General features: G+C 41.9%; 3 protein-coding genes across 3 annotated transcripts in view; 1 reads left to right on the top strand and 2 right to left on the bottom strand.

The window, feature by feature from the left end:
• ARPC1A (actin related protein 2/3 complex subunit 1A) overlaps positions 1 to 9,118 on the bottom strand; it is a 28,955-nt gene extending 19,837 nt beyond the window's left edge. The window contains exons 1-2 of the mRNA XM_042921103.1: positions 8,980 to 9,118; positions 3,586 to 3,678 (exon numbers count right to left, since the gene is read on the bottom strand). Of these exons, the coding sequence (XP_042777037.1) occupies positions 3,586 to 3,649 (64 nt within the window). The 5' untranslated portion in view covers positions 3,650 to 3,678; positions 8,980 to 9,118. The remainder of the gene's footprint in view (positions 1 to 3,585; positions 3,679 to 8,979) is intronic.
• Positions 9,119 to 9,209: 91 nt separating this feature from the next.
• Positions 9,210 to 26,552, top strand: part of KPNA7 (karyopherin subunit alpha 7) — a 121,300-nt gene continuing 103,957 nt past the window's right edge. The window contains exon 1 of the mRNA XM_042921102.1: positions 9,210 to 10,433. The gene's annotated coding sequence lies outside the window, so the exon portion shown is untranslated. The remainder of the gene's footprint in view (positions 10,434 to 26,552) is intronic.
• LOC122209351 (myosin-16) overlaps positions 22,360 to 26,552 on the bottom strand; it is a 61,655-nt gene continuing 57,462 nt past the window's right edge. The window contains exons 42-43 of the mRNA XM_042921101.1: positions 25,979 to 26,210; positions 22,360 to 22,720 (exon numbers count right to left, since the gene is read on the bottom strand). Coding sequence (XP_042777035.1) covers positions 26,010 to 26,210 — 201 coding nt within the window. The 3' untranslated portion in view covers positions 22,360 to 22,720; positions 25,979 to 26,009. The remainder of the gene's footprint in view (positions 22,721 to 25,978; positions 26,211 to 26,552) is intronic.

Below are 26,552 nucleotides of genomic sequence, written 5' to 3'. Positions count from 1 at the left end.
GATCAATTATTTACTAGTTCCCGCTTCTATTATATTACCTTTCTTTCCCTCCTTAGGAAAGGTGTATCTGTTTTACAGATGAAACTGTGGAACCAGATAAATACCTAGCTCTAAAATCCTAAGACTTCAAGTACTTTCTAGAAACCGATTATATGTATTTCTCTAAATTTCTAAGATGCTCACAGGGATTTCAAAAGTCAAATCTAAATCTGAAAAACATTACAAATTTCAAACTACAATAAGTAAAGTTTGACTTTAAGTTTATCAAGTAGTTTAAATAAGGACAATCATAACTTTCTTTTTTTAAAATGTTCATTTTGAGAGAGAGAGGGAGAGAGAGAGAGAGAGAGAGAACGAGTGGGGTAGGGGCAGAGAGAGAGGCGGAGAAAGAATTACAAGCAGGCTCTGCATTGTCAGCACAGAGCCCAATGTGGGGCTTGAACTCGACCTGAGCCAAAATCAAGAGTTGGACGCTTAACCGACTGAGTCACCCAGGTGCCTTGAGGACAATCATAAGTTTCTATTAAAAATAACTGGAGGGGCACCTGGGTGGCTCAGTTGGTTAAATGTCTTGACTTCAGCTCAGGTCATGATCTCACAGTTCATGGGTTCGAGCCCAGCATCGGGCTCTGCCCTGGCAGTGCAGAGCCTGCCTGGGATTCTCACTTCTTTCCTCTGTCTCTGCCCCTCCCCAACTTGTGCTTTCTCTCTCTCAAAAATAAATAAACTTTAAAAAAAACTCTTTAAAAAAAAATAAAAGTAACTGGAAAGACTCCAAAAACCCATTTTTACATGGGAAAGGGGAGACAGAAGACACAGGAAACTCAACTATAAAGATCTGTGAGATGATCACAAACCAGAAGCTCTAGATTCACCATCGTATCATGTTACAGATTGAATTAAAAAAATTTTTTTTAATTTTTTTCTTAATATTTATTTATTTTGAGTGATTGAAAGTAGTCCCTATCAAAATCTCAGCTGCCTTCTTTACAGAAATTAATAAGCTGATCCTCAAATTCATACAGAAATGCATGGGACTAGAAGAGCGAAAAGAATCTTGAGAAAGAAGTACAAAGTTGGAACTCACACTTACCAATTTCAAAACTTACTATAAAGCTACAGTAATCAAGACAGTGTCCTTGACATTAGGATAAACATAAAGATCAATGAAACAGAACTGAGAGCCCAATAAACCTTCACATTTACAGTCAACTGATTATCGACAAAGGTACCAAGACAAATCAGCAGGGAGAGGACAGTCTTCAACAAATGGCGTTGGGACAACTGGATATCCACAGGCAAAAGATGAAGTTGGGCCCCTATTTCATGCCTTATACAAAAATTAGCTCGAAATGAATGCAAGATGTAAATATAAGAACTAAAGCTATGACTCTAAAAAGGAAACATACATTTTTGTGACTTTGAATTAACTGGTTTCTTAAATACAACAGCAAATGCATACGCAACGAAAGAAAAATGAGATAATTTGGACTTTTTCAGAATTAAAAACTTTGGTGCTTCAAAGGAATCAAGAAACAGAAAAGACAACCCACAGAATGGGAGATATTTGTGAAGTATCTCATATGGGACTTGTATCAAGAGTATACAAAGAACTCTTACAACTCAATAATAAAAAGGCCAATAACCCAATTTGAAAAACAGTCAAAGGATCTGAACATTTCTCCAAAGAAGATACATAAATAGTCAATAGCATGTGAAAAGATGCTCAACATCATTGGTCATCAGGGAAATGCAAATCTAAACTACAGTAAGATACTACTTTATACCTACTAGGATATAGTGGGAACAGGGCCATAATGAAAAAGACAAGACAATAACAAGTGTTGACAAGGATGCAGAGAAACTGGAACCTTCATCTACTAGTGAGAATGTAAAATGGTGTGGCCACTTTGGAAAACAGTCTGGCAACTTCCCAAAATGCTCAACACAGTTACCATATACGACCCAGAAATTCAGCTCCTAGGTATACCCTCAGGGAATTGAAAACATAAGTCCACAGGGGCACCCGGGTGGCTCGGTTGGCTGAGTGTCCAACTTTGGCTCAGGTCATGATCTCGCAGTTTGTGGGGTCGAGCCCTACATCAGGCTCTGTGCTGTCAGCTCAGAGCCTGGAGCCTGCTTCAGATTCTGTGTCTCCCTCTCTCTCTGACCCTCCCCCATTCCGTCTCTCTCAAAAATGAAAACATTAAAAAAAAGTTTTAAAGAAAACATGTCCACATAAAAACTGGTAAGTGAATGTTCATAGCAGCATTATTCAAATAGCGAAAAAGTGGAAACAACTAAAATGTCCACCAACTGATGAATAAACTATAGGTCTATACAATATTATTCAGCCATAAAAAGGAATGAAGTACTCCTACTTGGTACAACATGGATAAACCTTGAAAACATTATGGTCAGTGAAAGAAGCTACATGCAAAAAGCCTCATGTTATAGGATTCCACCCATACAAAACGTCCAGAATATGCAAATCTATGGAGACAGAGTGGATCAGTAGTTGTTAAGACTGTAAGTTTTGAGGAGAACTGGGAGTAACTGTTAATGGGTATAGAGTTTCTCTTTGGAGTGACAGAAAATATTGTGAAACTAGATAGATAGTGGTATTATTACATAACTCTATGAATACAGTACTAAAAACCACTGACCCGATCCCTTAAAAAGGGTGAATTTTATGAATATGAATATTTCAATAAAGCTTTATTTAAAAAAAGGTAGCTACAGAATATAACTTAATTTAAAAATAACTCATGAAGGGGTGCCTGGGTGGCACAGTTGGTTAAGCACCCAACTCTTGATCTCGACTCAGGTCATGATCTCACAATTTGTGGGTTCAAGCCCCACATCAGGCTCTGCGCTGATGGTGCAGGGCCTGCTTGGGATTTTGTCTCCCTCTCTCTCTGCCCCTCCCTGGCTTGTGTGTGCGCACGCTCTCTCTCTCTCAAAATAAATAAATAAATTAAAAAAAAATTCATGGGCACACTACTATACTTCTGTCTCTGTTTTTAGGGTTTTTTTTTTTTTCCTCTTTCATACTGTCACTTCGCTTGCTGTAGTGTCCCTACTTCTAAGAGGGTTCTCCATCCCTTTCTAGTTGGTTACAGCTAGAAAACTAGAAACTCAAGTTTATTACAGATAATATGCTAAATACTAGCTAATACCACTCTTAGTACATCAGGAGTAAACTATATGCTTCTGTAATAGCTTTTATTTAGGTCCTAGTATTTGGACTAAATATTGGATGAGTGTGGTGATATTACACAACCATTCCAGACACTGGGTTCTTAGGGCCTCAGATATAAACCATCCTCCAGCTGGTACTGGACAAGGAGCCAGAAGGCTTGGATGCTAGCAATGGCTCTGACATTAACTGCTGGAAAGTCCTTCCAACACTCTGGACCTCAGTTTCTCTCTATATAAACCAAATGACTGACCTAGTTTCCTTCTGAATCTATGGTCATGCCCTTTTCACATGTGACACTGAAATATGTGATCCCTAAAAAAGTGCCTACATATAAAAATATTAAAGGCACCAAAATAAAGGAGTAAAGTTAATAGCATACTTACGGGTACGATCCCTATTCCAGGCATGGCAGGTGATTGGCTCTAGTAAAAACTGATGCAGGGACATTATTCTTAGTGTTTTCAAAGGATAGTAAGCTGTAATAAGCAACAGAAAAAAGCATTTAAAATGGCAGGCAATACATATTTCAGTTGTCGGGGGATCCCAAAATATTTGAGGATAAATAAAACATTATTGTCCCATTAGAAAAGAAGCAATCTCAATGTCAAAACTTAATCATTTAAATACAACAAATACTGTAACCACCAATGTATACTTTACTCTGTCAAGGGTCATCAAGGGACTCTAAAACCACGAGTTAAAAATTGTTGGGGAACAGGATATTCACACAGTCTCAAATTATCATCCCACAGAATACTTACTAATTTTTAAGAGAAAAACATGCCTTAACAATAAAAAAAAATCTGGTAATTGGGGCACCTGGGTGGCTCAGTCGGTTAAGCGTCCGACTTCCGCTCAGGTCACAATCTCACAGTTCGCGAGTTCAAGCCCCGCATCAGGCTCTGTGCTGACAGCTTAGAGCCTGGAGCCTGCTTCAAATTTTATGTCTCCCTCTCAATCTGCTCTTCCCCCGTTCATGCTCTGTGTCTCTCTCCTTCAAAAATAAATAAAAACATGAAAAAAAATTTTAAAAAAATCTGGCAATCACTATCTTAACCAAGGGATCAAATGCAGTATCATGAAGAGTGGAACAATCTCACATGATGGGCTTCCTGACAGGAGGTGACGTGAAGTGCACATCACCACTTACAAATAGTGACCATTTAATTTATCATCTAGATCAGAATACTTTCAAGAAAGCAAAAGTAAAAAGGGGTATCATTTATTAGTGCTGTGACAATAGGTCACAGGACTATCCTGGGGAAACCTGCTAATATGGCCAAGCCTACCTATCAAGTATTTATGCCAAATATATTTACTCTAAATCAAATCAAGATCCAGACCTACTTTCCAGTTTACAGGAAATAAAGGGGAGTGGAATTAGTTAAGTAGCACAAAGGGAGAATAAACAGTTCAAACCAGAATATGTGCCATCCTAGAAAACAACTGGCCTGGACTATTCATAAAAGGCAATGGGTGTGAAGCAGGCTGTTCTGGATTAAAAGAGCTATGAAAATCAAACTCGGCAAATGAAACTTGATTATAACCTACATACATATTTAAGTTTATTTATTTATTTTGAGAGAGACAAAGACCGTGTGGGGAAGGCGCAGAGAGAGAGGGAGACAGTGAATCCCAAGCAGGAGTCCTCCGCACTGTCAGCAGGAGCTCCACGCAGTGCTAGAACTCACGAACCATGAGATCATGACCTGAGCCAAAATCAAGAGTCGTCACTTAACCGACTGAGCCACTCAGGTGCCCCGACTGTAATCTATATTTTTAAAACAGCCATAAAAGACATATTTAGTCCAATAAGGAAAACATGAATATTATTCTATGTTACATAACAATATGCAGTTATTTCCAATTTCTTAACTATGATAACTGCCATTAGGAGTATGTTCCAACTCTTAGGAGATAAAGAATGAAGTATTTGGGGATGAAGTGTCACAATGTCTTCTGTGATTTACTTTCAATGGCTCAGGACAACAAGTAGATATATAAAGAGCAAACGTGGCAAAATGTTAACAACTGGTGAATCTACACAAAGGGTGTATTACACAGGTATTTGTCACACTGCTTTTTTACTGAAAATGAAAAGCAGGAATCTGTGTGACACATCATTAAGTTAAAAATCAAATAAAATTCTCTACTTCATAGATACCCAAATCTAGATCCACCAAAGAGGCAACCATTATCTGAAATAGGAGATTTTTTTTTTTTTTTTTAAAGCAGCCAGATCCTTCTCCCCTTTATCACTTCTAAGAAGCACTCACACAACACTCTGAAGTTTCAATACACTTCTGTACAAGTCTGATCACCTAGGGTGGAGGCTAAAATGTAAGAATTCTGATGCAAATAGGAAATGAATGGAAAGGAAAGCAGAAGGTTAGGAAGTGAAGAATGAAAGTTCAGCAGACAAAGCAGAAATCAATCTCAGTGGAAAGCAGAAAAAATGTCTGTTAATTGTTGTAAAGGAATCCAAAGGTCAAAAACAGATTAAACACACCCTTAAATAAAACATCTGATATCTTGAACTGGCAGAGAAATGTCAGTGTTTCACATTCTATTCTAAAGTGAAGATATTTAGGTCACTGACTTTACTCTTATATGTCCTAGAAAGCAAACTGCAAATCACAAATAAAGAAAAAGCCTCTAACTGGAAATTAAAAAAAAAATGTTTTAGATGAATTCATATGAGGCTGCTTAATGTGGTTTTTAAAACATAAACTTCCAGATGCTCACCGCATGATTCTCTCTCTCTATTCTGGTATCAGATGCTTACCCATCACCACAGGTTTAACTCATAGTTACTCACAATAACATATCATGTCACAAATATCTCCTTAATTAAAAACAATTTAGTTCAAAGGGCATATTTTATAGGCTTATTTGTTAAACAAAATTGGCCTACAAATAATAATTCAATGTGAATATCTACATGTATTAAAAGCACATATTTCATGTATAGTTAAAAAAAGAACAGCTGCAAAGACTTTCTCATTCTTCAACTCACCCAACGTGGGGCTCACACTTAAAACCCCGAGATCAAGCGTTGCATGCTGCACTGACTGAGCCAGCCAGGTGCCCCTCAACTCAGTTTTTTAAGCAAAGTAGCAAAAAGAGGTAAATATTTACATAACAACATAATTACTTCTAAAATCACATTTCTAAATTTGTCATATCATTCGAGTTCCATATTTGGACATACTTCAGTTATAATCATGTGGGTAATTTAAGTCTGTAGGGTAAGACAATACTCTTGTTACATTTATAAGACACCCAGTAAACAGTCTGTATTCATCAAAATTAGTGAATGCAGGAGAATAATAGCTTGAATTTTGTTTTTTTGTTTTTAAAAAAAAAATTTATTTTTTTTTTTAACATTTATTTATTTTTGAGACAGAGAGAGACAGAGCATGAGCAGGGGAGGGTCAGAGAAAGAGGGAGACACAGAATCCGAAACAGGCTCCAGGCGCTGAGCTGTCAGCCCAAAGCCCGATGCGGGGCTCGAACTCACAGACCACGAGACCATGACCTGAGCCGAAGTCAGACGCCCAACCGACTGAGCCACCCAGGCACCCCAATAGCTTGAATTTTGTACCAAGATAAAGATACCTTCTGTCATAGGCTGATGATTCTAATTCTAAACTGTTATTAATATTTAAGTGAGACCTGAAAACCTAAGAACAAAAAAAGGTGGCGATGTTAAATTTAACATGCTTCTATTGAAAAGCTTTTATTATACAGCACTGAGAGAAACAACTATTTATAACAATTCATAGCATAATTCCAGGCACTCCCCTACAACACACCTCCTTTCTTTACCTATTGCTCTGAGTACAAAGTCATCCTAATGTTTGGTTGCCAGGTCCAAGGGGACCCAGGTTTGAACCTGGGCTTGGGCACATACTAGCTATGAGACCGTGGGCAGGTCACTTTAACATCCCTAAATCTAAATTTTTCTTCATATGTAAAATTGACGTTATCACTGACATCCCAAGGCTGTTGGTATGAGGATTAAATGAGATAACATATGAAAACGTGTAGTAAAAAGCCTAGCCCAAAATAGATGCTCACTAAGTTAGCTCTCTCCACCTTGAGAAGTACACACTGGTTAGTATCCTCTGAACTTGGAAATGTCTATACATTTTGAATTCTTGGCCCTGAAGCCTGAAAGTACTTATACAGTGAAAATTTCATTTGCCGGTTTAGAGTCAAGTTTTTAACACTGTGATTCATCCAGTTTCTAATTGCTCTCATTACCCAACCCAGTGATACCAGGTACTCCACAAAGATCACCACACCCTCCACAAGGTTCAGAGATGAGGTTTCAATGCCAGGCACCAGCCTCACCAGCAGATCATTTTAAACTTCCCCATGGAGAATTTGTTTCAGCACAGGATTCTAGATCCAAATACTGCCACTCTTCCTCCAAGCAAGTGTTTTATTTTTCCAAGATACTCCTCTCCTTTCATTATAATAAGTAGATGAATTAACCTTGGAAGCTCTCTGAATACTCTGTAGTAGGAAGCAGCCAGTTACCCCCACCCCCTAGCACGGTAAAAACACCTTCCAGACTGATAGCCTCTCCTTTTTTCTTAGATACCTGAAAACCCAGGACCCACCAGAAAACAAAAGGTGAGATGAAACTGATTTAAAAAGGGGAGGGGGGGGAGTGGAACTAGGATAACGTAGTTAATTTAGACAATGCATCGAAGCAGATAAAAGTAGGTTAGCATTTCCTTCACGTTCTAAAGCTGCAGTATGACAACAGATAGCTTTATAATCAAGGATTCTAAGCCACAATTTATTACCATGCCTACCATGTTCCCAGCAGTGTAGTAAGTACACGGACAGGGCCAGAAACATAAATAAATCAGACACTTTTCTGGTCCTCAAGTCTGCGGGGAGAGGAGGGTAGCAAAGGACGGGAGATAGGTATGCACAGAATGCCCAGGACACTCGCAATAGCTAATATTTACTGAGCGCCTACACTCTGGGCCAGGAACTAGTCTAGGCAATTAATGCAAATAAAGTTACTTGATCCTCAAAGTAAACTCTAAGAACCTTCCTACTGTAGGTGAGGAAACGCGGACTCAAAGAAGCAATCTTCCCAGGGTCCCCCAACGAAAAGGGGTGGTGCCGGGATCGGAATTTTGGTATAAAAGGTTCCACGGAGCCAGCGGGAGGAGCGAGTCTGCACTACTGACTTAAGATGAGGCAGTCGGGCGGGGGAATCTTAAAAGAACTCGGGGGAAGGTCTTTTTCTCGAGTTCGGGAGGGCCCCCCCGAACTGAAAGATTGACGGCGGCCCTAGAACGGAGCCGAACATTCCAGGGTCGCTCACCGCGCGGTGCAGTACCTATTCTAGACGCTAAAGAAAGGAATGGTCCGTCGTGACGTTCGACTAGGGGAGGATGATTTCATTTACCACAATTTTACAGATTGTGATAAATGCCCATAATAGGGGTGCGAATAGGGTTACGGAAGCACAGGAGAAGGAGCCGCTAATTCTGGCCCTGGAAGAGGTCTGGAGCTGGAGAACCTAGAGAGAAGCCAAGGGTGGAGACCCCACGGGTTCGGCCGGCCTCACCGAGAACCGGGATCCCCCGCCCCCTCCGGAGGCCGGGCCAGGAGACCCGGCCCGCCCCTCAGCCTGTGGGCCCCGCGGCCTAAGCCCCCGCCTCACCGCCCCCGCGGGTTCAAGAACGTCTGGGGAGAGGCCGGGCCACCGGAGGCCAACAGGGCCAGAAGCTCGCCCTGCTGTCCCTTACCTGGGATCGGGGCAGTCCGGACCGGCTCGGAGCGGAGAATTCGCGGACTCTGGTCAGTCGACGCGAACAGGCTCCGGCGGGCGCGGGCGGAGGACCGGGGCCCAGAGGGAGCGGCTGACAGATCCCGGAAATGGCCACGGCGCCTGCGCGGCGCGTCCGCCAGGCAGTCTGCGCACGCGCGCAGCTTGGGCGCGCGCGGCCCGAGTCCAGAGCTGGTGAGACGGGGGAGGGTCTGGCGTATGAGCGGGACTCCTGCGGCCTTTTGCCAGTGGCGTCACACAGAGGCTCCAAGGTGGTGGCGAAGCAGCATGGATGTCTTATTTCTTTTTTCAGAAAGTTTCCTCGGACTCGCGGACCGAACCGTGGAGCGTTGGCGCTTTCACAAGTGGTTTTGTCAGGAGATGAATTAGTGAGAACTGAGGCCTTTTCGAGCCACACGGACCCGACGAACGACTAGTCTTTTCCCTTCAGGGGGAAGTTTCCCTCTTCAGATCCAGTTTCCTACTGTGAAAACCTCTGAGGCCCTCCCCGAGGAAACTTCTCGACCTTTCCTCGGTCGGAATCACGTATTCCCTTCGCCCAAAGTGGCGCCACGACACAGAGGAGTTGGGATTCATCAACTCCAAGCCCCCCAACACGTGGAAAAAGTGTTAAAAGCAAAATATGTAAGAAGTGGCCTTGGCCTCCAGATTTACAGGCTAGTGAACTACAGACTTATCAAATTAAGAAAACGTGGAGGCAGCGCTTGCTGTGCAGATTTGGCTTCTACAAAATGCCCTGAACCCCGCTTCCAGCTAGACTTGGCGTCCTTGAACCAGTAGAAATTCTGGAGCAGCACTCCTGGCTTCGCAGCCACTGCTAGTCCCCAGCAGAGTGCCTCTGGTGGTTTACGAGTTTGACCCCAGTGTTTGCCTAGAAGGTGACGTTCACACAAGTGAGCTCGTCCCGTTCCTGATGTCAGAACCACACTCTGTTTTCTAGGATTAGTTATTCCAGTTGTTCAAGGAGCATTGCATTGGGAGCAATTGGTTTCATTTTGCCCCATGGCGACAAAGTTGGTCCTGGGGAGATGAAGGACAGATTGAGAGAACAGAAGGATCATTTTAAATTAATTACTTCCCTCTCAGTGACACTATCTTGGCATAGGAAGGAAGGCATACGTAGAAGCAAGGGTTCCTCGTGCGTCTGCAAGTTGACATGAGCCAATCCAGAAGTATGTAGAATTGGTATCCGGAGTCAAAATATTAACTGTTTTATTTAGATCTTTACAAAGAACAGTTCCTTCTTCGAAGGAGTTTATAATCTGGATAGATGAGAATAATGCAAATCAGTAAACCTTGATGAAGGTTTTGATACAAGTCAATGCCAGGGATGGCCACCTGATGCCAGGTCCAGAGCATTTCCCATTATCCCATCATGCCCTGGTTATAAGAGCAATTGGAGTTCCACGGAGGGTGAGTTATTTTCAGTGTTTTGTTTTTTACTTGCATAAGGACCCTGATCTTGTATTCCAAGTGAGGATTCTCTCTTAAAAAATTAGCACCAGGGAAGGTGGTACTTAGAAATGGGAAATGGGAGGAAATGAAGGGTTGGATACTGTCACGGAATGATTTTGTTTGTGTTATTGATTCAGTTGAAATTAGAACAGGATTGAACTGGGATTTGGTCAGACTTCAAGTCATCAAGAATTTAATGAGTACTCACCAAGTGCCAAGTATTGTGTTAGGCATTTGAGTAAATTAGAGAAGAGTCGGGTAAGATCTTTCCGTCCTCAAGGAGCTTAGAAGCTAGGATAAGACCAGTTTACACATAATTTTAAATACACAGAACTACCCAGTGCCTCAAACCAGGAAGGTCCTACTTAATACTTGTTGAATGAAACTATGAATGAATGAAATATACAGTGAGGGACTTCAAAGAACACAATATTACCACCAGTTGTGAGTGGGAGGAGAGGCTTGTGTAGACACATCAGGAAAGTACCCAATCGTAGGTCAAAAAGATTCCTTGTTTGCAAAGGTCTAAAGATTTCTTTCTGCTCAGGAGGGATTTGATTTAGTATCTGGAATGTGGTTTGGAGGGTAAAAAGATTGGTTTTTGTTTTAACTCTAGCTGAACAACAGTGAACACTGCCAATCTGCCTCTATTTTGTTGTTTTAATTTTTATTTTTTTAAAGTAATCTCTACACCTAACATGGAGCTCGAACTCACACCCCACGATCACAAGTGTCATGCTCTTCCAACTGAGCCAGCCAGGCACCCCTCTGCCTCCATTTTGTATCTTACATGGGTTAATGCCTACCATCTACTCACCATAAAGGCTGTTGGAAATATATATCGAATCAATGCCTATAAAAGTTACAAGTAAACAAAAGGACAAAAGCATAAATGCATGCACTGTGTTAATGCTTAATAATGCTTACGCTTTAGATATTGCCCTAATTGCCCCACTGCTTTAGACACGTCCTAAATGGTTCCAAGGAGGGAAAGTTTCCTATAGAAAGGATCTTGTACAATTCAGTACAGAGGACTGAAAAATGCATGCAAGTTTTGGCACTCTAGGCTGCTTCCCCGGTTCATTCCCATAGTGCAGGGATGGGACCAGTTAGTTTGTGGGGTGTCTAGAAGCATAAGATAGTCTCAGATGGTATATAAACACCAAAGTTTAACAAATACACTTATAAGACAAACACACAAGCAAACTTATGAATACCAGGTATGGTTTTCCTAATTTCACTAGCCTGTAAATCTGGAGGCCAAGGCCACTTCTTAACGCATTTTGCTTCTAATGCTTTTTCCATGTTGTTATGCAAACTTAGATTATTTTAATAGAAAGATAGTATGATAGAGTACTTAAGAGAATTCATTGACTTTGGAAATAAATAGGACTGGGTTCAAACTCTGCAGCTTATCATCCATATGACTTTGGGCAAGTCAACTTCTCCCAGTTTATCTGTCAAATGAGGATAGTAGTTTCCACCACTTAGGGTTGTCCTTAGGATTAAAATAAAGAACGCATACAAAATGCCTGTCAGTTCAGGGTGCCTGAGTGGCTCAGTTGGTTAAGCGTCTGATGCTTGGTTTCTGTTCTGGTCATGATTTCACAGTTTTGTGAGTTTGAGCCCTGCGTACAGCTCTCTGCTGTCAGCGTAGAGCCTGCTTCAGATCCTCTGTGTCCCCCCCCCCCCCCCGCCCCTCCCCTGCTCACACTCTCTCTCAAAAATAAATAAACATTTTAAAAATGCTTATCAGTTCTTGGCTTATTAAAAGCACTCAATAAATTGTGGCAGTTATTGTTTGAACATATTGTACCAAGTTGATTCTCACAAGGTATTATTTCCCAATTGTTTTCTTCCAGTCTGTGGCTTCTCTTCATTTATTATCTTAATTAATATCTTTCAAAGAACAGAAGTTCTTAGTTTTGAGGAAGTCCATTTATCTGGTGTCATGTCTAAGAAATCTGTGCCTAATCGAAGGTTATATAGATTTTCTCCTGTTTTTAATAGAAGTTTTACACATTGATTTTAGAGTGTTAAACTAAACACGCATGGTTGGGATAAGTCCTACTTAGTTCTTTCTAAAAAAAAATTTTTTTTTAATTTAATGTTTTTGACAGAGAGACAGAGCATGAGTAGGGGAGGGGCAGAGAGAGAGGGAGACACAATCTGAAGCAGGCTCCAGGCTCTGAGCCATCAGCCCAGAGCCCGACATGGGGCTCAAACCCACCAGCTGCGAGATCATGACCTGAGCTGAAGCTGGACGCTCAACCGACTGAGCCACCCAAACATCCCAGTCCTACTTACTCTTGGTGTATTATTATTTTTATATGTTACTGCATTCAGTTGCTAAAATTTTCTTAACAATTTAGCAATTTAAAGAGCGTCTGGCTTGCTCAGTTGGTAGTGCTTGTGACTCTTGCTCTTGGGATCTTGAGTTAGAGCCCCATGTTGGGGGTGGAGATTACATACAAAAAAAAAAAAATTAAAAAAATTAAATCTTTTTTTTTTTTTTTTTAATTTTTTTTTTTTAACGTTTATTTATTTTTGAGACAGAGAGAGACACAGCATGAACAGGGGAGGGGCAGAGAGAGAGGGAGACACAGAATCGGAAGCAGGCTCCAGGCTCTGAGCCATCAGCCCAGAGCCCGACGCGGGGCTCGAACTCACGGACCGCGAGATCGTGACCTGAGCTGAAGTCGGACGCTCAACCGACTGAGCCACCCAGGCGCCCCAAAAAAATTAAATCTTTAGAGGCTATAAGCAACTTGCTCAAAGCCATACTATTAAAAGTAACAGCAAAGTATGGGGAGCCTGGATGGCTCAGTTGGTTGAACATCCAACTCTTGATTTCAGCTCAGGTCATGATCCCAAAGTTGTGGGATCAAGCCCCACTTGGGGCTCCGTTACTGAGTGTGAGCCTGCTTGGGATTCTCTCTCTCACTAAAATGAAATAAAAATTTTAAAAAGTAATAGCAAAGTCAAAACAATTGCTTAAAATATTTAGCAATTAAGATCTTGGCTTATGAAGGATATTGTTTTGCAGTTTACTTTTCTTGTAATCTTTTTTTTCTGGTTATTAGAGTAATTCTGGCTTCATAAAATGGGCTTAGAAGTACTCTTTGTCTTAAATTTTTGGAAAGAGTTTGTGTACAATTGGCATTTCTTAATTTCTAAACTTGGGAGTTTTATATTTTTGTTATTGATTTCTGTCTTAATTGCATAATTTCTAGCTTAATTACTCATTTGTTGTTGCTTGCTTATTCTTTTGATTACTAAGAAAGGTGGGTTAATATCTCTCAAGTGATCGTGGGGTTGTCTATTTCTACTGTCTGTTATTTTTTCTTTGTATACTTTGAAGCTATATCATAGGTGCCTCCATGTTATAGAATTGTTATGTGTTATGAATTGGACATTTTATCATTATGAAATATTCCTTTTTTTTTTTCAAGTAAGCTCTACACCTAATGTGGGGTTTGAACTCACAACCCTGAGATGAAGAGTCCCATGGACTACCAAGTGAGCCAGCCAAGTGACTTGAAATATTCCTTTCTAATAATGCTTTTGCTCTCAACATTTACTTTTCTGATATTAATATAGCCATATTAATATAGCCAGTTTTTTGAGGGGGTTAGGGTTTGCCTAGTATATCTTTTTTTTCCTCTTTTTACTTATAAGTATTCTCTTACCTTATGTTTTTAGATGTGTTGCTCATAAACAACATATAGTTGCAATTTATTATTATAGTATATTTATCTTTTAACTGAAATATCTATCCATTTACACTTAAAGTAATTGCTGATATATTTGAGTTTAACTCAACCATCTTGTTATGTGCTTTTTGTCTTGCCTATTCTGTTTTTTTTTCCTCTTTCTTGCCATCTCTTGGATTGTTTTTTATTACTCCATTTTCTTTTTTTAAATTTTTTAATGTTTTATTTATTCTTGAGAGACAGAGACAGAGTGCGGGAGGGGAGAGGCAGAGAGAGAGGGAGGCAGAATCTGAAGTAGGCTCCGGGCTGTCAACACAGAGCCTGATGTGACCTGAGCCAAAATCAAGAGTCGGATGCTGGACGCTTAACCAACTGAGCCACCCAGGCGCCCCTTTCTGGGATCACCTTAATCTAATTTTAGGATTTGAGAATTTTCTGGGTCATCCAGATGACTCAAAGATGGACTTCAGTCTCTGGGGAAAATGTTCATCTTCTAATTCATCCTTACTCCTATTGTCCCATCCCAAAGCACAGATGTGATGGCTAATTTTGCCAACTTGACTGAGCCACAGGATGCCCAGATATTTGGTCAAATATTGTTGTGGGTGTTTCTGTGAGGATCTTTTTGGATGGCATTGACCTTTAGACTGGTAGACTGACTAAAGCAGATTGTCTTCCATAATATGGGTGGGCATCATCCAATTATAGCATCTGTTTACTACTCAATAGAACAAAAGGCTGACCTCTCCCAAGTAAGAGAGAATTCCTGCCCCCTGACAGCCTTTGAACTGGAACATTGGCTCTTTCTGGTTGTACAGCAGCTTTTGGCCTTCAAACTGGAACAAGAATATCCACTCTGCAGATTTTTTGCTTGCTAGTCTCCGTAATCATATAAGCCAATTCCTTTTATAAAGTCTTTTTATGTCTGTCTACCTGTATAACCGTGTATCTATTTCTATATCTACAAGTCTTTTTTCCCCCTTTCTTCCTGTCTTTTTTCCCCCTTTCTTCCTGTCTTTTTTCATTTATTTTATTTTATTATTATTATTATTTTTACATTTATTTATTTTTTGAGAGACAGAGAGAGACAGAGCACAAGTTGGGGGGGGGGGTGGTGCAGAGAGAGAAAGAGACACAAAATCCGAAGCAGGCTCCAGGCTCCGACCTGTCAGCACAAGAGTCCGACGTGGGGCTCGAACCCATAAACTGTGAGATCATGACCTGAGCTGAAGTCAGATGCTTAACCGACTGAGCCACCCAGGCGCCCCATGTCTTTCTTTCATTTTTAAGTTTATTTATTTATTTTGAGAGAGAGAGAGAGGCAGAGAGAGAGAGAGAGGAGAGACAGAGGATCCCAAGCAGGCTCCGTGCTGCCAGTGCAGAGCCCCATGTGGGGCTCTACCTCATGAATCGCAAGATCATAACTTGATTTTGATCAAGTCAGATGCTTAACCAACTGAGCCTCCCAGGTGCCCCTGTATTTCTGTCTTTTTTTCTGTCTTTCTCCTATTGGTTTTGTGTCTCTGGAGAACCCTCTCCAATATAATAGATGTTTACCAGGACCTTTGTCCTTGGAGGGTCCTGGACTCCATCTTTTGTCTCTGTAGTATGATAGACTATTAAAAGTACTGCTTGGGCTCTCAGCCAACTGGTTTGGAATCAACAAATAGTCCTTGGGGTAAAGCAGTCCTAAAATACTAGGCTCACTCTCTGATGTTCTCTCTTCTTTTGGATATTGACTTGTATTGACTACCTGATTAGCTCTCTCTTATCTCTGAGCAGATGTTTTGTATATTCTTCCACCTTTCTAGTGCTCATTAGCGGGAGAGTTGTCTGTCACCCTAGTCTTCCATTACCAGAATCATTTGGTAAGTAATTATTTTTAAGAATTGCTCTATTTTTAGGGTGCCTGAGTGGCTCAGTTGGTTGAACATCTGACTGCAGCTCAGGTCATGATCTCGCAGTTGGTGAGTTCGAGCCCTGCATAGGGCTCGCTGCTGTCAGCCTGTCAGCTCAGCCTGTCAGCTGCTGTCAGCTCAGAACCCACTTTGGATCTTCTGTCCCCCTCTCTTTCTGCCCCTTCCCCATTTATGTTTTCTCTCTCTTTCTCAAAACCTAAATAAAACATTAAAAATTAAAAAAAATTGCTCTATTTTGTTTTGCTAACTTCTATTGCATTTATATCTTTGTTTTATTATTAAAATTTTTTTAATGTTTATTTTTGAGATAGAGATAGACCACAAGTGGGGGAGGGGCAGAAAGAGAGGGAGACAGGGGATCTGAAGCAGGCTCTGCACTGACAGCACACCCCCTGACACAGGGCTTGAACCCATGAACCGTGAAATCATGACCTGAGCCAAAGTCGGTTGCTTAACCGACTGAGCCACCCAGGCGCCCCTAATTATGTATCTTTAACACATTATCACATTGTTATTTGCTTTGCAATACATGTTTGTTGCAGGTTAAAGGGAATATTTAATTGTCATCTGATATAGTGCATATCATTGCATACTACTGGCAAATGTAGTCACTATGGAGTGTTTATTAAGTGTTAAATAATTAGGTAGTGATACATATAAACATATAAAATGTTTATATTATGTGGAAATGTTTGGAGAATTGTTTTATGGGTGTTTAAGAGGGTTTTAGTGATATTTAGAGAAACTGGTTGGAGTTTTTGGGCAGACAATGCATGCATTCTTTTCTCACTTGAAATCTAATATAGTCTCCTTTGATCTTAGAATCATTTTCAGAAATGGATTAACTTGGGATGACTGTAGTTCAGTTGTAGTATATAGCATACCTTTGCTTTTCTGTGCTCATATCCCAGATATATTTGTGGGTGTCTTATTTTGTCAAACTCCCAAATGAAGATGGTGAAAAGTTGAGTAATTCCACACCTGGAGGGAAACAAACTAACACAAAGAGTGTCTCTCCAGGAACAAATTTAAAGTGGTGGAGAATTGCAAATCTGATAAATATTTTTGTAAGAGGACTGAATGAAATAGCTGGTTTGCTTATGAGTATAACTGTTCTTGTTTGGTTCCTACCTCTCGGCCTGAACTTCAACTACTGATGAATTCAAGTTTCTGCCTCCCTCTGCACACACTTCCTAAGTGATCTCCGTAGGCTCGCAGCTTCAACTACCATACAGAGGTAGCTGACTTCTGATAGTTCTGACAACCACTGAGTTTCTCCATCTGATGTCCTTCAGCTCCCATTCCAATTCAAAATATATAAAACCTGTTATTTCTCGTCCCCTCCCCACCTCAGATTCTATTCTCCTCTCTACCTCTCGCTTCAAGGTGTCATGATCTACCACAGATTGATTACTGGTTCTCAGGCAGTTAGTTACCAAGTCATGTCACATCAATCACATCTGTATTTCTTACCCCCTCCCCCGAAAAGCTTTCAAACCTACAGAAAGATTGCAATAATAGTATAATTAATATCAATATACCTGTTTCCTTAGATTCACCAAATGTCAGCATTTTGTTACATTTGCTTTCTCTCTCATATAATAACAGTGGTTATTATTTGTTGAATCATTTGTAAGTCACAGGCATCATGACTCTTCAGGAGCCCTAAACACTTCAGTATTTATCTTGAAGAACAAGGGCCTTGTCTTACGTAACTATAATACAACAATCACATTCAGGATATTTAATATAAATTTAATATTATTATTTAGTATCAAAATAATTGGCACGTTAATTATAAAACTTGAATTATATAATACATAATTTTAAGTTTGTTATAAGTTTGTATTCAAATTTCACCAATAATGTCCTTTCTAGCAATTTTTTTTTAAGATTTTTTTTTAATTAAGTAATCTCTGTACCCAACATGGGGCTCAAACATGCAACCCCGAGATCAAGAGTCACATGCTCCACTCACTGAACCAGCCAGGCATGCCTGAATTTCTTTTTCTTCATGCCAGAGCAAATCCAAGATCATTTGTTGTATTTAATTGTCATATTTCTGTAGTCTAATATGAAATAGCTCCTTAGCCTTTTTTTTTTTTTTTTTTGGCCTTTCACAACATTGATCAATCTTGAAAAGTCCACACCAATTATTTTATCAAATGTTCCTCAATTGGGGTGGACACCACCTTAATCAAGTAATCAAACTTAACATCACAAACAGTGACACAAACTGACATCATATATTTTCTGGTGTGATGCAGTGGGTGGGACACAACTTTGCTTGTTAGTAGTCCTTGCCCACAATGCATAATCTGAATTGAATTATGACAAACCTCTCTTGCTCTCCAAATAAAGTCCATACTCCGTAACAAGTTGTCAAGGTCTCCCATGCTCTGTCACCTTCATCTCTCACCATGTCCTTTGTGCAGCAGACACTGTGGCTCTCTACACATCACCTTTACTCTCTTGGCATCTCTACTTTTGTTCAGGTAGTTCTCAGAGAAGCCAGGCCCTTCCCTAGTCCGGGGAACGAGCCACAATTGGTCCATGCCTCACGTGGCAGCCCCATTGCCGCTTGCCGCTAATTGGCTTAGGGATGGGCGTGTGACCCATTTCTGCCAATGGACTCAAGAAGTTTCCTAGGGACCTTCTGGGAACAGATAAGGTCCCTGATAAAAAGGATGATGACGATGACGAAGTCTTTCTTTTTTTACTGTCTTAAACATAGTTGTGGGAAGATAAGATGGTTAGAGCTGTGGCAACTGTCTTAATAGACCTGAGAGTAAAGTAGTGTGGAAAGGTGGAGACCTAATTCCAAAACCGTCTGGGACTGCAGGGGTTGGTGTGTAAGATCATTAATTGTCTCTATTGGTTGTGCCACTGTTGCTCGTGTGCTGCTATCTGCCACTAAGCACACTCTTAGCTGGTCCTCCCCACACCCACCTTCCGTTCCCACATGCTCTACCTCCCCTTTATGTTTAATTCCTGCTCATCCTTAGACTTCGGCAAAGACATGATTTCTTCTAGAATGCCTTCCTTTATCTTCCAAGACTGGGCTGAGCGTGTGTCCTGTACCTAACCCCACAGTAGCCTTTCTAATTGCTAAACTCTCATAATACACTTTTCCCCTTGGTCTAAATGTCTGGTTACTATTTTGCTGCCTATACTTAAACTTTTTTTTCAATGTATGTAGAGAAAAGTTTTATGGAATCAGTGCTTCAAAGCTGCAGGGTACAGTTTTCAGTAGTCTAAGCCAGGGTTCAGGAAGTAGAGGGAAGAATTGTCCCTTATAATAGCCAGCAGGTTTCCTTCCAGTCTTGCAATTTTACTGTAACTCAGGGTTGGCCTTTTCACAATAGATCTCCAGGTCCAGTTCCTGGTAGCTTATGAGTAGAAGGGTCAAGGGGCCTTGTGATGATTTTGTGATTTCTGGAAGCACCCAAAGATGTGTTCCTTGGGAAGACCCAGACATGCTGGTTTCCCTACAGGGACTCAGGATTGGTTCACAAGTGAGAGGAGGGGGAAGATAATTGGCGTTTTTAAATGTACCTGGGATTTGTTTTAATGGGATATGATAAGACAGATATGGAAATGATCGTCATGAGGGAAGTTTCTATACTCACAGACCCATCCCTAGAAGCAGGAGCATTGGCATGTCATGCCCCTTGGGGCCATGTGGGGAAGCACCAGGGTAGGCCAGGAGGGAATGCATGCACATGAGTCTTTATTGTGGTTTCATGGGCAGGAATGGGTCAGGTGAGGTGAGCAGGTTTAGGATTGGCTAGTTTGAATAATTTCATTAGGTTCTGGAACATAGGAGCTGTTCCTAGTTGTTTGGTATCTGGCCCTGGGATGATTAGGACAGAGGAATATTGCCTCCTAGAACATGAGAGCTAGATGGAGGAGGCAGTTTGGAGTATGGGCTCTGGATTGGTTAGTCTATATGAAAGTCGTTTTCTATCTGTAAGAATTATCTAGCTCTGGGAGAGGCAGTGTCTCCTTGGTCAGAGAGGCCACAGATGGCAGAGTATCAGAAATACAGAAAATAAGGGGCTCCTGGGTGGCTCAGTCGGTTGAGCGGCCGACACTTGATTTCAGCTCAGGTCATGATCCCAGGGTCGTGGACTGAGCCTCACATCAGTCCGCACTGAGCATGGAGTTAATATAATCAGCGATACAAAATTTAACAGCCTTGAAAGCTAGTCCAAAACATTTAGCAAACCCATTTGAATAGTTGTTGCTCCATTTACTCTGCAGTACCTGGTGCCAGTGCCCTGATTTTGGTCATCGTGGATACTAATTTAATGTTATTATTTTGCAAAGCCATAGATTATATCCTTTTAGGCTTTTGCACCATTCTGAAATTACATGTCCTTGGGCAAAAACAGCATGTGTGTCTAAGTGAAGTCCATTCTCTCATAAATACTGGGTCTAAAAGCTTCCCTCACCCCCCTCAACAAAGGATGTTTAGCTCTGTCATTAACTGAATGGTCTTGGGCAAGTCACTGAGCCCGTCTACATCTATTTCCTCTGCCTCCCCTCCCCTTCCCCCAGCAAAGTGAGGAGCTGCTCTGGAATTCTCCAAATGTGGGGAGACCATGAGTAGACCATCCACCAGGAAACAATGATAAGTTCTTAAAATTCCATGGAATTCCCCTTGCATTTGTCCAGCAAGAGGCTTGTTGCTATAAGCTGCTGGACTGGTAGGCCAGGCCTAGCCTCCCTTGGGAGATTGAGTGTTAAGTCCTAAAGAATGCTAGAAGAAACGTGGCAAGTGTCTAAGTGTTATGCATAATAGGCTCTGTGCCAGGTTATCTTGTTTAAACTTCACATTCCTAAGAGGCAGATACTGTTATTATCCCTCATTTAGTAGCTGAGAAAACAGGAGGTGAGATAGGTTAAGTTGCCCATGGTCTCACTGCATGAGAAAGAAAGAAAGTGGAACTCATATTTATCTGACTTCAAAGTATAAGAATTAGACTTAGTTTATGTAATTACAGAGGTGAAGAGTAGATCAAAATGAAGGCAGAATACAGGGAGACATTTTGGTTCAATATTATTTTGAACCATGAATGTCAGTCAAAACTGCAACGGGCTGCCTTTTTTTCTCACTGGAAGGGTTCAGGTACAAGTTGGGTTACCATTTTTTCAGGGATGTTATAGAGGGGAATCTCCAATTGGCTAAGAGTTGGACTAGACACCCTCGGAATATCCCTTTGAACCCTAAAATTCTGATATGTGTAATTCTAAGATTTTATGATTTGTTGTCTCCCAGAAAATTCACACATAGCCATTGGAGACCCCACCGCCAGAGGGCAGTGTCTCCATGTTTGATCCACTTGCACAGAAGGAACTAAGTGGTTCCCTCTGGAGCTGTCTAGAGAAAGCCAGCGCTGAAATGGACCAATGTGAAGAGAGAGAGGGAGTCACACACGGAATGTTAACATCCCTTCCTTTACCAGCTGAATAATGATTTCCGTAGGCCAGGGGACTGGAGAGAGGTCAGAGTGGTGAAAGTCAAGGGAAGACACCATTTCCAGAGAGTTGGAGAGAGGTGCCTTCTGAGGGCTGTGCACTGGCAGGGAGCCCTCTTGGTGCCATCTCTTCCAATCCTGCATTCCAAAGACTAGGAAAGTGAGGGGAGGAACAGGGTCGAGGATGTTAAAAGGTGACAGTGGAAACCCTCTCACACTTGAGAACGTTGAAGGACCCAGGTATATTCAGCCTGGAGAAGAGAAATCTTGAAGGGACTGTGGGAACTGTCTTCCTCTGAGGTTGTTATGCAGGGTCTTAGGTATCAAAACCAGTGTTAAAAAAAAAAAAAAAAAAAAAGATACTACTAGGGGGCAGGTCTCAGCTTGATTTAAGGAAGAACTTAAATCTTGATTTAAGGAAGAACTTGCCCATGTCTGAACATCCTGGGAGATGCCTAGGTAGAGCATGTGGGGGCCTTGTGGGTCATCAGCCTGGATGGATCTTAACATCCCTTCAGGGATTCTGTAGCTTTCTCGGCTTTACGAGACCTAGTTAGTCTTCATATGTCAGAACACCTTTTCACCAAGACTGCATAGTTTTCATGGTTTCCAATAGAAGTAAGCCTGTGAGTTAGGATATAGGGATAAAACAGAATTCTGACATACTGAAAAATTGCCTTTGGGTTTGGAAGCCTTAGAAAAATAAAATTTCTTCACTTACAAACAATCCCTAGTCTATTTTTCATGTTTCTTTTATTTAAACTGCATTGGGACAGGGCATTACAATTGTCCACATGAGGAATTACTTCAAGAAACAGCCAGGTCACACAGACAGTTACATATTCCGTCTTTGACATGAACATGTAGGATCTCAACTAAAACAGACCCACTGTTACTGTTATCCAAGTGCTTGCACATCTTGATACAGTCTCAGAGAAGCCACACTAATTTTAGTTCCTCTGATGCCTGGGTATTTACATCCCCAAACCCTTTCCCCCCACAGCTATCTTTATTCTGTAGCACCTCTTTCTGGCTTATACTTTCCTTTGCATAGTAAACATTCTCAGGATACCCAGTTTCCTGTTTTCATGTATTTTCCCTCTCGGTGGTCTGCTGTTGAGATCTGTATCACCCTGAAAGAAAAAAGAGAGAGAGGTTGAGAAAATCCTTGTGGACCAGAGCCAGGAGTTCTGACATCTCTGCCTCCTTCTTAATAGAAAGACAGTGTCCCCAGGATGCTTCCTTCCTCATAATGGACACCATCATTGGGTCATAGCTGGTTCATTCCGCCTGAAGTTGTGAAGGTTTAGACATCTTTGGGCTTGAGGTGCCCAACTGGGCCTCCATACAGGCCATCGAGAAGGCTGGAGTGCCATCCCCTGGGACAGAGTGCCCACCATGAGCCTGCCTGTGGTGTCTCATGAGGGGCCAGCAGGCTTGTTTTGCCATTGTGATATGTCTTCCCAAGAAGGAAAAGCTACTGCTCATCACATCCCACACGTGGATTTCAAAAATTAGCAAGATTTCCTTATGGAGATTATGGAACACTCGTACCCAACGGGGCCCTTCACAGCCTCGCACATGGCAGTGCTTCTAGCTTCATCTCTCACCCCATTTCTCTCCCCTCTTCCTGAGCTCCTCTTCTCTAGCTATGCTGTTCCCTTGTATGAATCCAGCTTCTGCACTGTTGGCCTATGAATTCCATCTGGAAATCTCTTCTTTCCTTCTCTATCTGGTGAGCAATCAATTTTACTTATTCTTTTTAATTTCCATTAAACATTTTGTTCTTTCTCATTTATTTTAATTAATACCAGAAACTAATACTTTTATAAAATACATTGACCATGCACTTGGATGTCATAGCAGTATCAATTGTTATAAAAATTTCTAAAAGCTTCCTCTCAGTTTCTGTACTTTTGTTGTCTTGGGCAGGTGACAAACAGGGACCACTCGTGGAGTGGCACTGCCTTAGGCTTTTCTACGGGTCACATCCTCCGTGAAGGTGCTCCACCCAGCCACCTCAGGTTAAACCAGTCACTCCTCCCCTGTGATCCTCCCCGGTGAGATGCAAACACAGCATCACAGAACATTTGCTCACAGCCCTGTGGTGATGTGTGCTTCTTCCTCTCCACCAGATTCCGAGCTCTGCCAGGGAGGGTGTCCTTTCTTATTGATTATTCATCTCTGTGTCTCAGAGTCCAGACCTAGGCCCTGTTCAGAGCCTGGTCAGTATTTGTGCCACTGAATATAAAGCCACTTTGGAAAACTAAACTCTTGTGGGGTCTTGGCTCAGTGTTGACTCATGTACTGGTTTGCTTATGACATCTCAGGGCTACGGATGGCATATCTAGCCCTGTGACCAGCTAGGGGAGATGGGCTAAAAGAGTCTCATCACCTCTGAGTGCTTATTGGCAGGACTGTGGCCTCATGGTGTGGAGACAGAGCAGTTGGACCAGGACCAGCAAGCCCCAGCAATTAACAGTCCTCAGGCCAGGGCAGAGAATCTGTTTTACAAGATGGCTAATACCGGAGACTAAGACTTTGCAGGTGGAAGGACTCTAATACCTCCTGAGTCTGGGTGGTGAGTAGTAACCCCCACCAAGTGAGAGTTCAACAGAAGGGACCCCTTTTGGGTTTTTGCCCTGAAAGGAGATGGCTATACATTAATTGTAGGACTCGTCCAGAGGCAAGCCTCTGGTTTCCTTAACTTCCTGAGCTAACCATTATTTAAGAATTAGAGAATTAAGAAAAATATTTTTTCTTATCTTTTGTTCCCTCCCTAAGCGCATGGTAAGAAAAGGCTCAGCTTGAATTCAGAGGCCAATGGGGTTATCACTTTTGGCTAAAACCCAAACTGACCCAGTACTGAGAGAGAGCTGTGAGTGAGTGGGGAACCTTACCCTCACTGGGGGGCTGATTCACCCACATGTTTGAACACAAGGCCAGAAGAAAATTCCCATAATCCATGGGGGTTGAACCATCGGTACACAGAAACTTCAGTCCCCTTCCCTCCTGACCTAAACCAGGTCCTTGATCTTGAGTTGTCCTGGTTAATCCTAAACAGAGGGCAGCCTTATCAATCTCCAGAGTAATTAAAATAAAAGACAGTTTGCCTTTCCATGGCATAGGGCTCGTATGACCATGAGCAGGTCACTGAACTTCTCTGAACTCATTTTCCTCACCTGACAAATGGAGATATTTATATATCTCCTTATCATAGGGTAAATAAGATAGTGAAAACTACTACCATGTGCCTGGTTCTGATAAAAGGAGGAGAAACATCTGTTCCCTAGCTCTGTGTTTCTGTAAGGGGAGATTTCTGCTACAGTGTTGGTTTTAGCATACGTGATCATACATGTGATTACTGTAGGGGTGATTAAACCACAGACACTGGACCCACCTCTGTAGCTTCTGACTCAGTAAATCTGAAGTGAAGCATAAGAATTTGCATTTCTAGCAACTTCTCAGGTGATGCTGATATTGCTACTGGTCAAAAGGACCACGTTTTGGGGGAACCACTGCTCTAGAATAATGTTCTTTGCCTCTCTCCTCATCTTTCCCTTGCTCCTCTCATGGAGGAGGAATGATTTATTCTGTGTTTGGAAGACGGGGTCAACATGTACCCCATCTGGCCTCTCCTTTTGGATCTGCCTGTAGGGTTGATGAATCCTGGTCATCTGTCTCCTTGGAGTAAGGGTTGGTCTTTATGGAGCAGGGCTGTGGTTGATCAGTTCTGCAGGTACCTTTAATTCTGGGGTAAAACACAAGGATGCCCAGGTTGGACACCCATTAAATTCTCAATCTAGAATTGTAACATAGTAAAACTTGCGTTTTGACTTTTATATATTTGCCTCCTATACTTTTTTTTTCCTCAGTTGATTCTGAATTAAAGAAAACGAGAAAGGACTACTTTACGTTGTCCCCCTGGGGGACAATAATAATTATTACTTCCTTAATATTAGAAACCTAAATTCAACCAGTATTGATGAAATCCTCAGGAATAATGATATTGTGGGGATGTGAAAGATGAACACATACTGCCCGTAGGCTTGCAAATGTCCCTGTGGTTCTCCACTGAAACAAGCATTGGCACCTGTCTGCCAGGCCTAGTGTCAAGTGGCATTAGACATTATCTCCAAGGAGCTTCCACCCAGACAGAGGAGTGTCATGACCGCTGGCACCTGTATCACAGGTGGAGCTCACACGCTCGAGGGCTTTGAGAATCCAGAGAGGGAGAGGGACGTGTTGCAGCTGAAGGGACAGGGGAGGTTTGGAGTTGGCACTGCATGAGGCCAGGGCCTGGCAGACAGGAAAGCAGAGAAGTCGGAAGGAGCAAAGCGGGAGCAGGGAAGGTAAGCTTGGAGCACGGGCATCAAGAGTGGAGTCCATACCTACCGGCCGTGGTCTGGAACATGGAGAATCTCACTCTTCAGAAAGGGTTTTGGAGGAGCCTGTCTTGGACACCTGGATGATCTCCACGGAGGTGATGCCCTTGCCGGCCACGCGGTGTCTGGTGCGCAGTTTGTTCAGGGCGGTCTCTGCCATGCCAGCCCGCTCCTCAGCGTCGTCCAGCTCATGCACCGTCTTTCTGTAGCGAGCCAAGGTCTGGTTGGCCTGGTCCTCCTGTGGCAAAAGCACGGTGGAAAATAGGGCGTAAACCTGGGCGTAAATCTGGTTAAATGTGCATCGTTATCGGTTGGTTCAACGTGGACACGCGAGAGTCCAGTCTTTCAGGACTTTTAGCTGATTCTTTTTTGGCTTTGACATCCATATTTCTAAATAAAATGTGCTGTGTTGATGCTTCTATAATTTGTAGTTTTAGCCATTAGCTACTGGTGCCCCACTATGAAAGGTGTGGATTTAGCATTTTTCCCCAGCCCCCACCACACAGCTCCCATCCCCTTATCTTCCCAGTAGAATCACAGTGCTATTTCGGTTAGAACCATATGAACTGTAAGCCTGATC

Source organism: Panthera leo, chromosome E3, assembly GCF_018350215.1.
Source record: "Panthera leo isolate Ple1 chromosome E3, P.leo_Ple1_pat1.1, whole genome shotgun sequence".
NCBI classification, from domain to species: domain Eukaryota; kingdom Metazoa; phylum Chordata; class Mammalia; order Carnivora; family Felidae; genus Panthera; species Panthera leo.
Note: the sequence above shows the minus strand (reverse complement) of the source record. Positions and strands in the feature narration are given on the sequence as shown.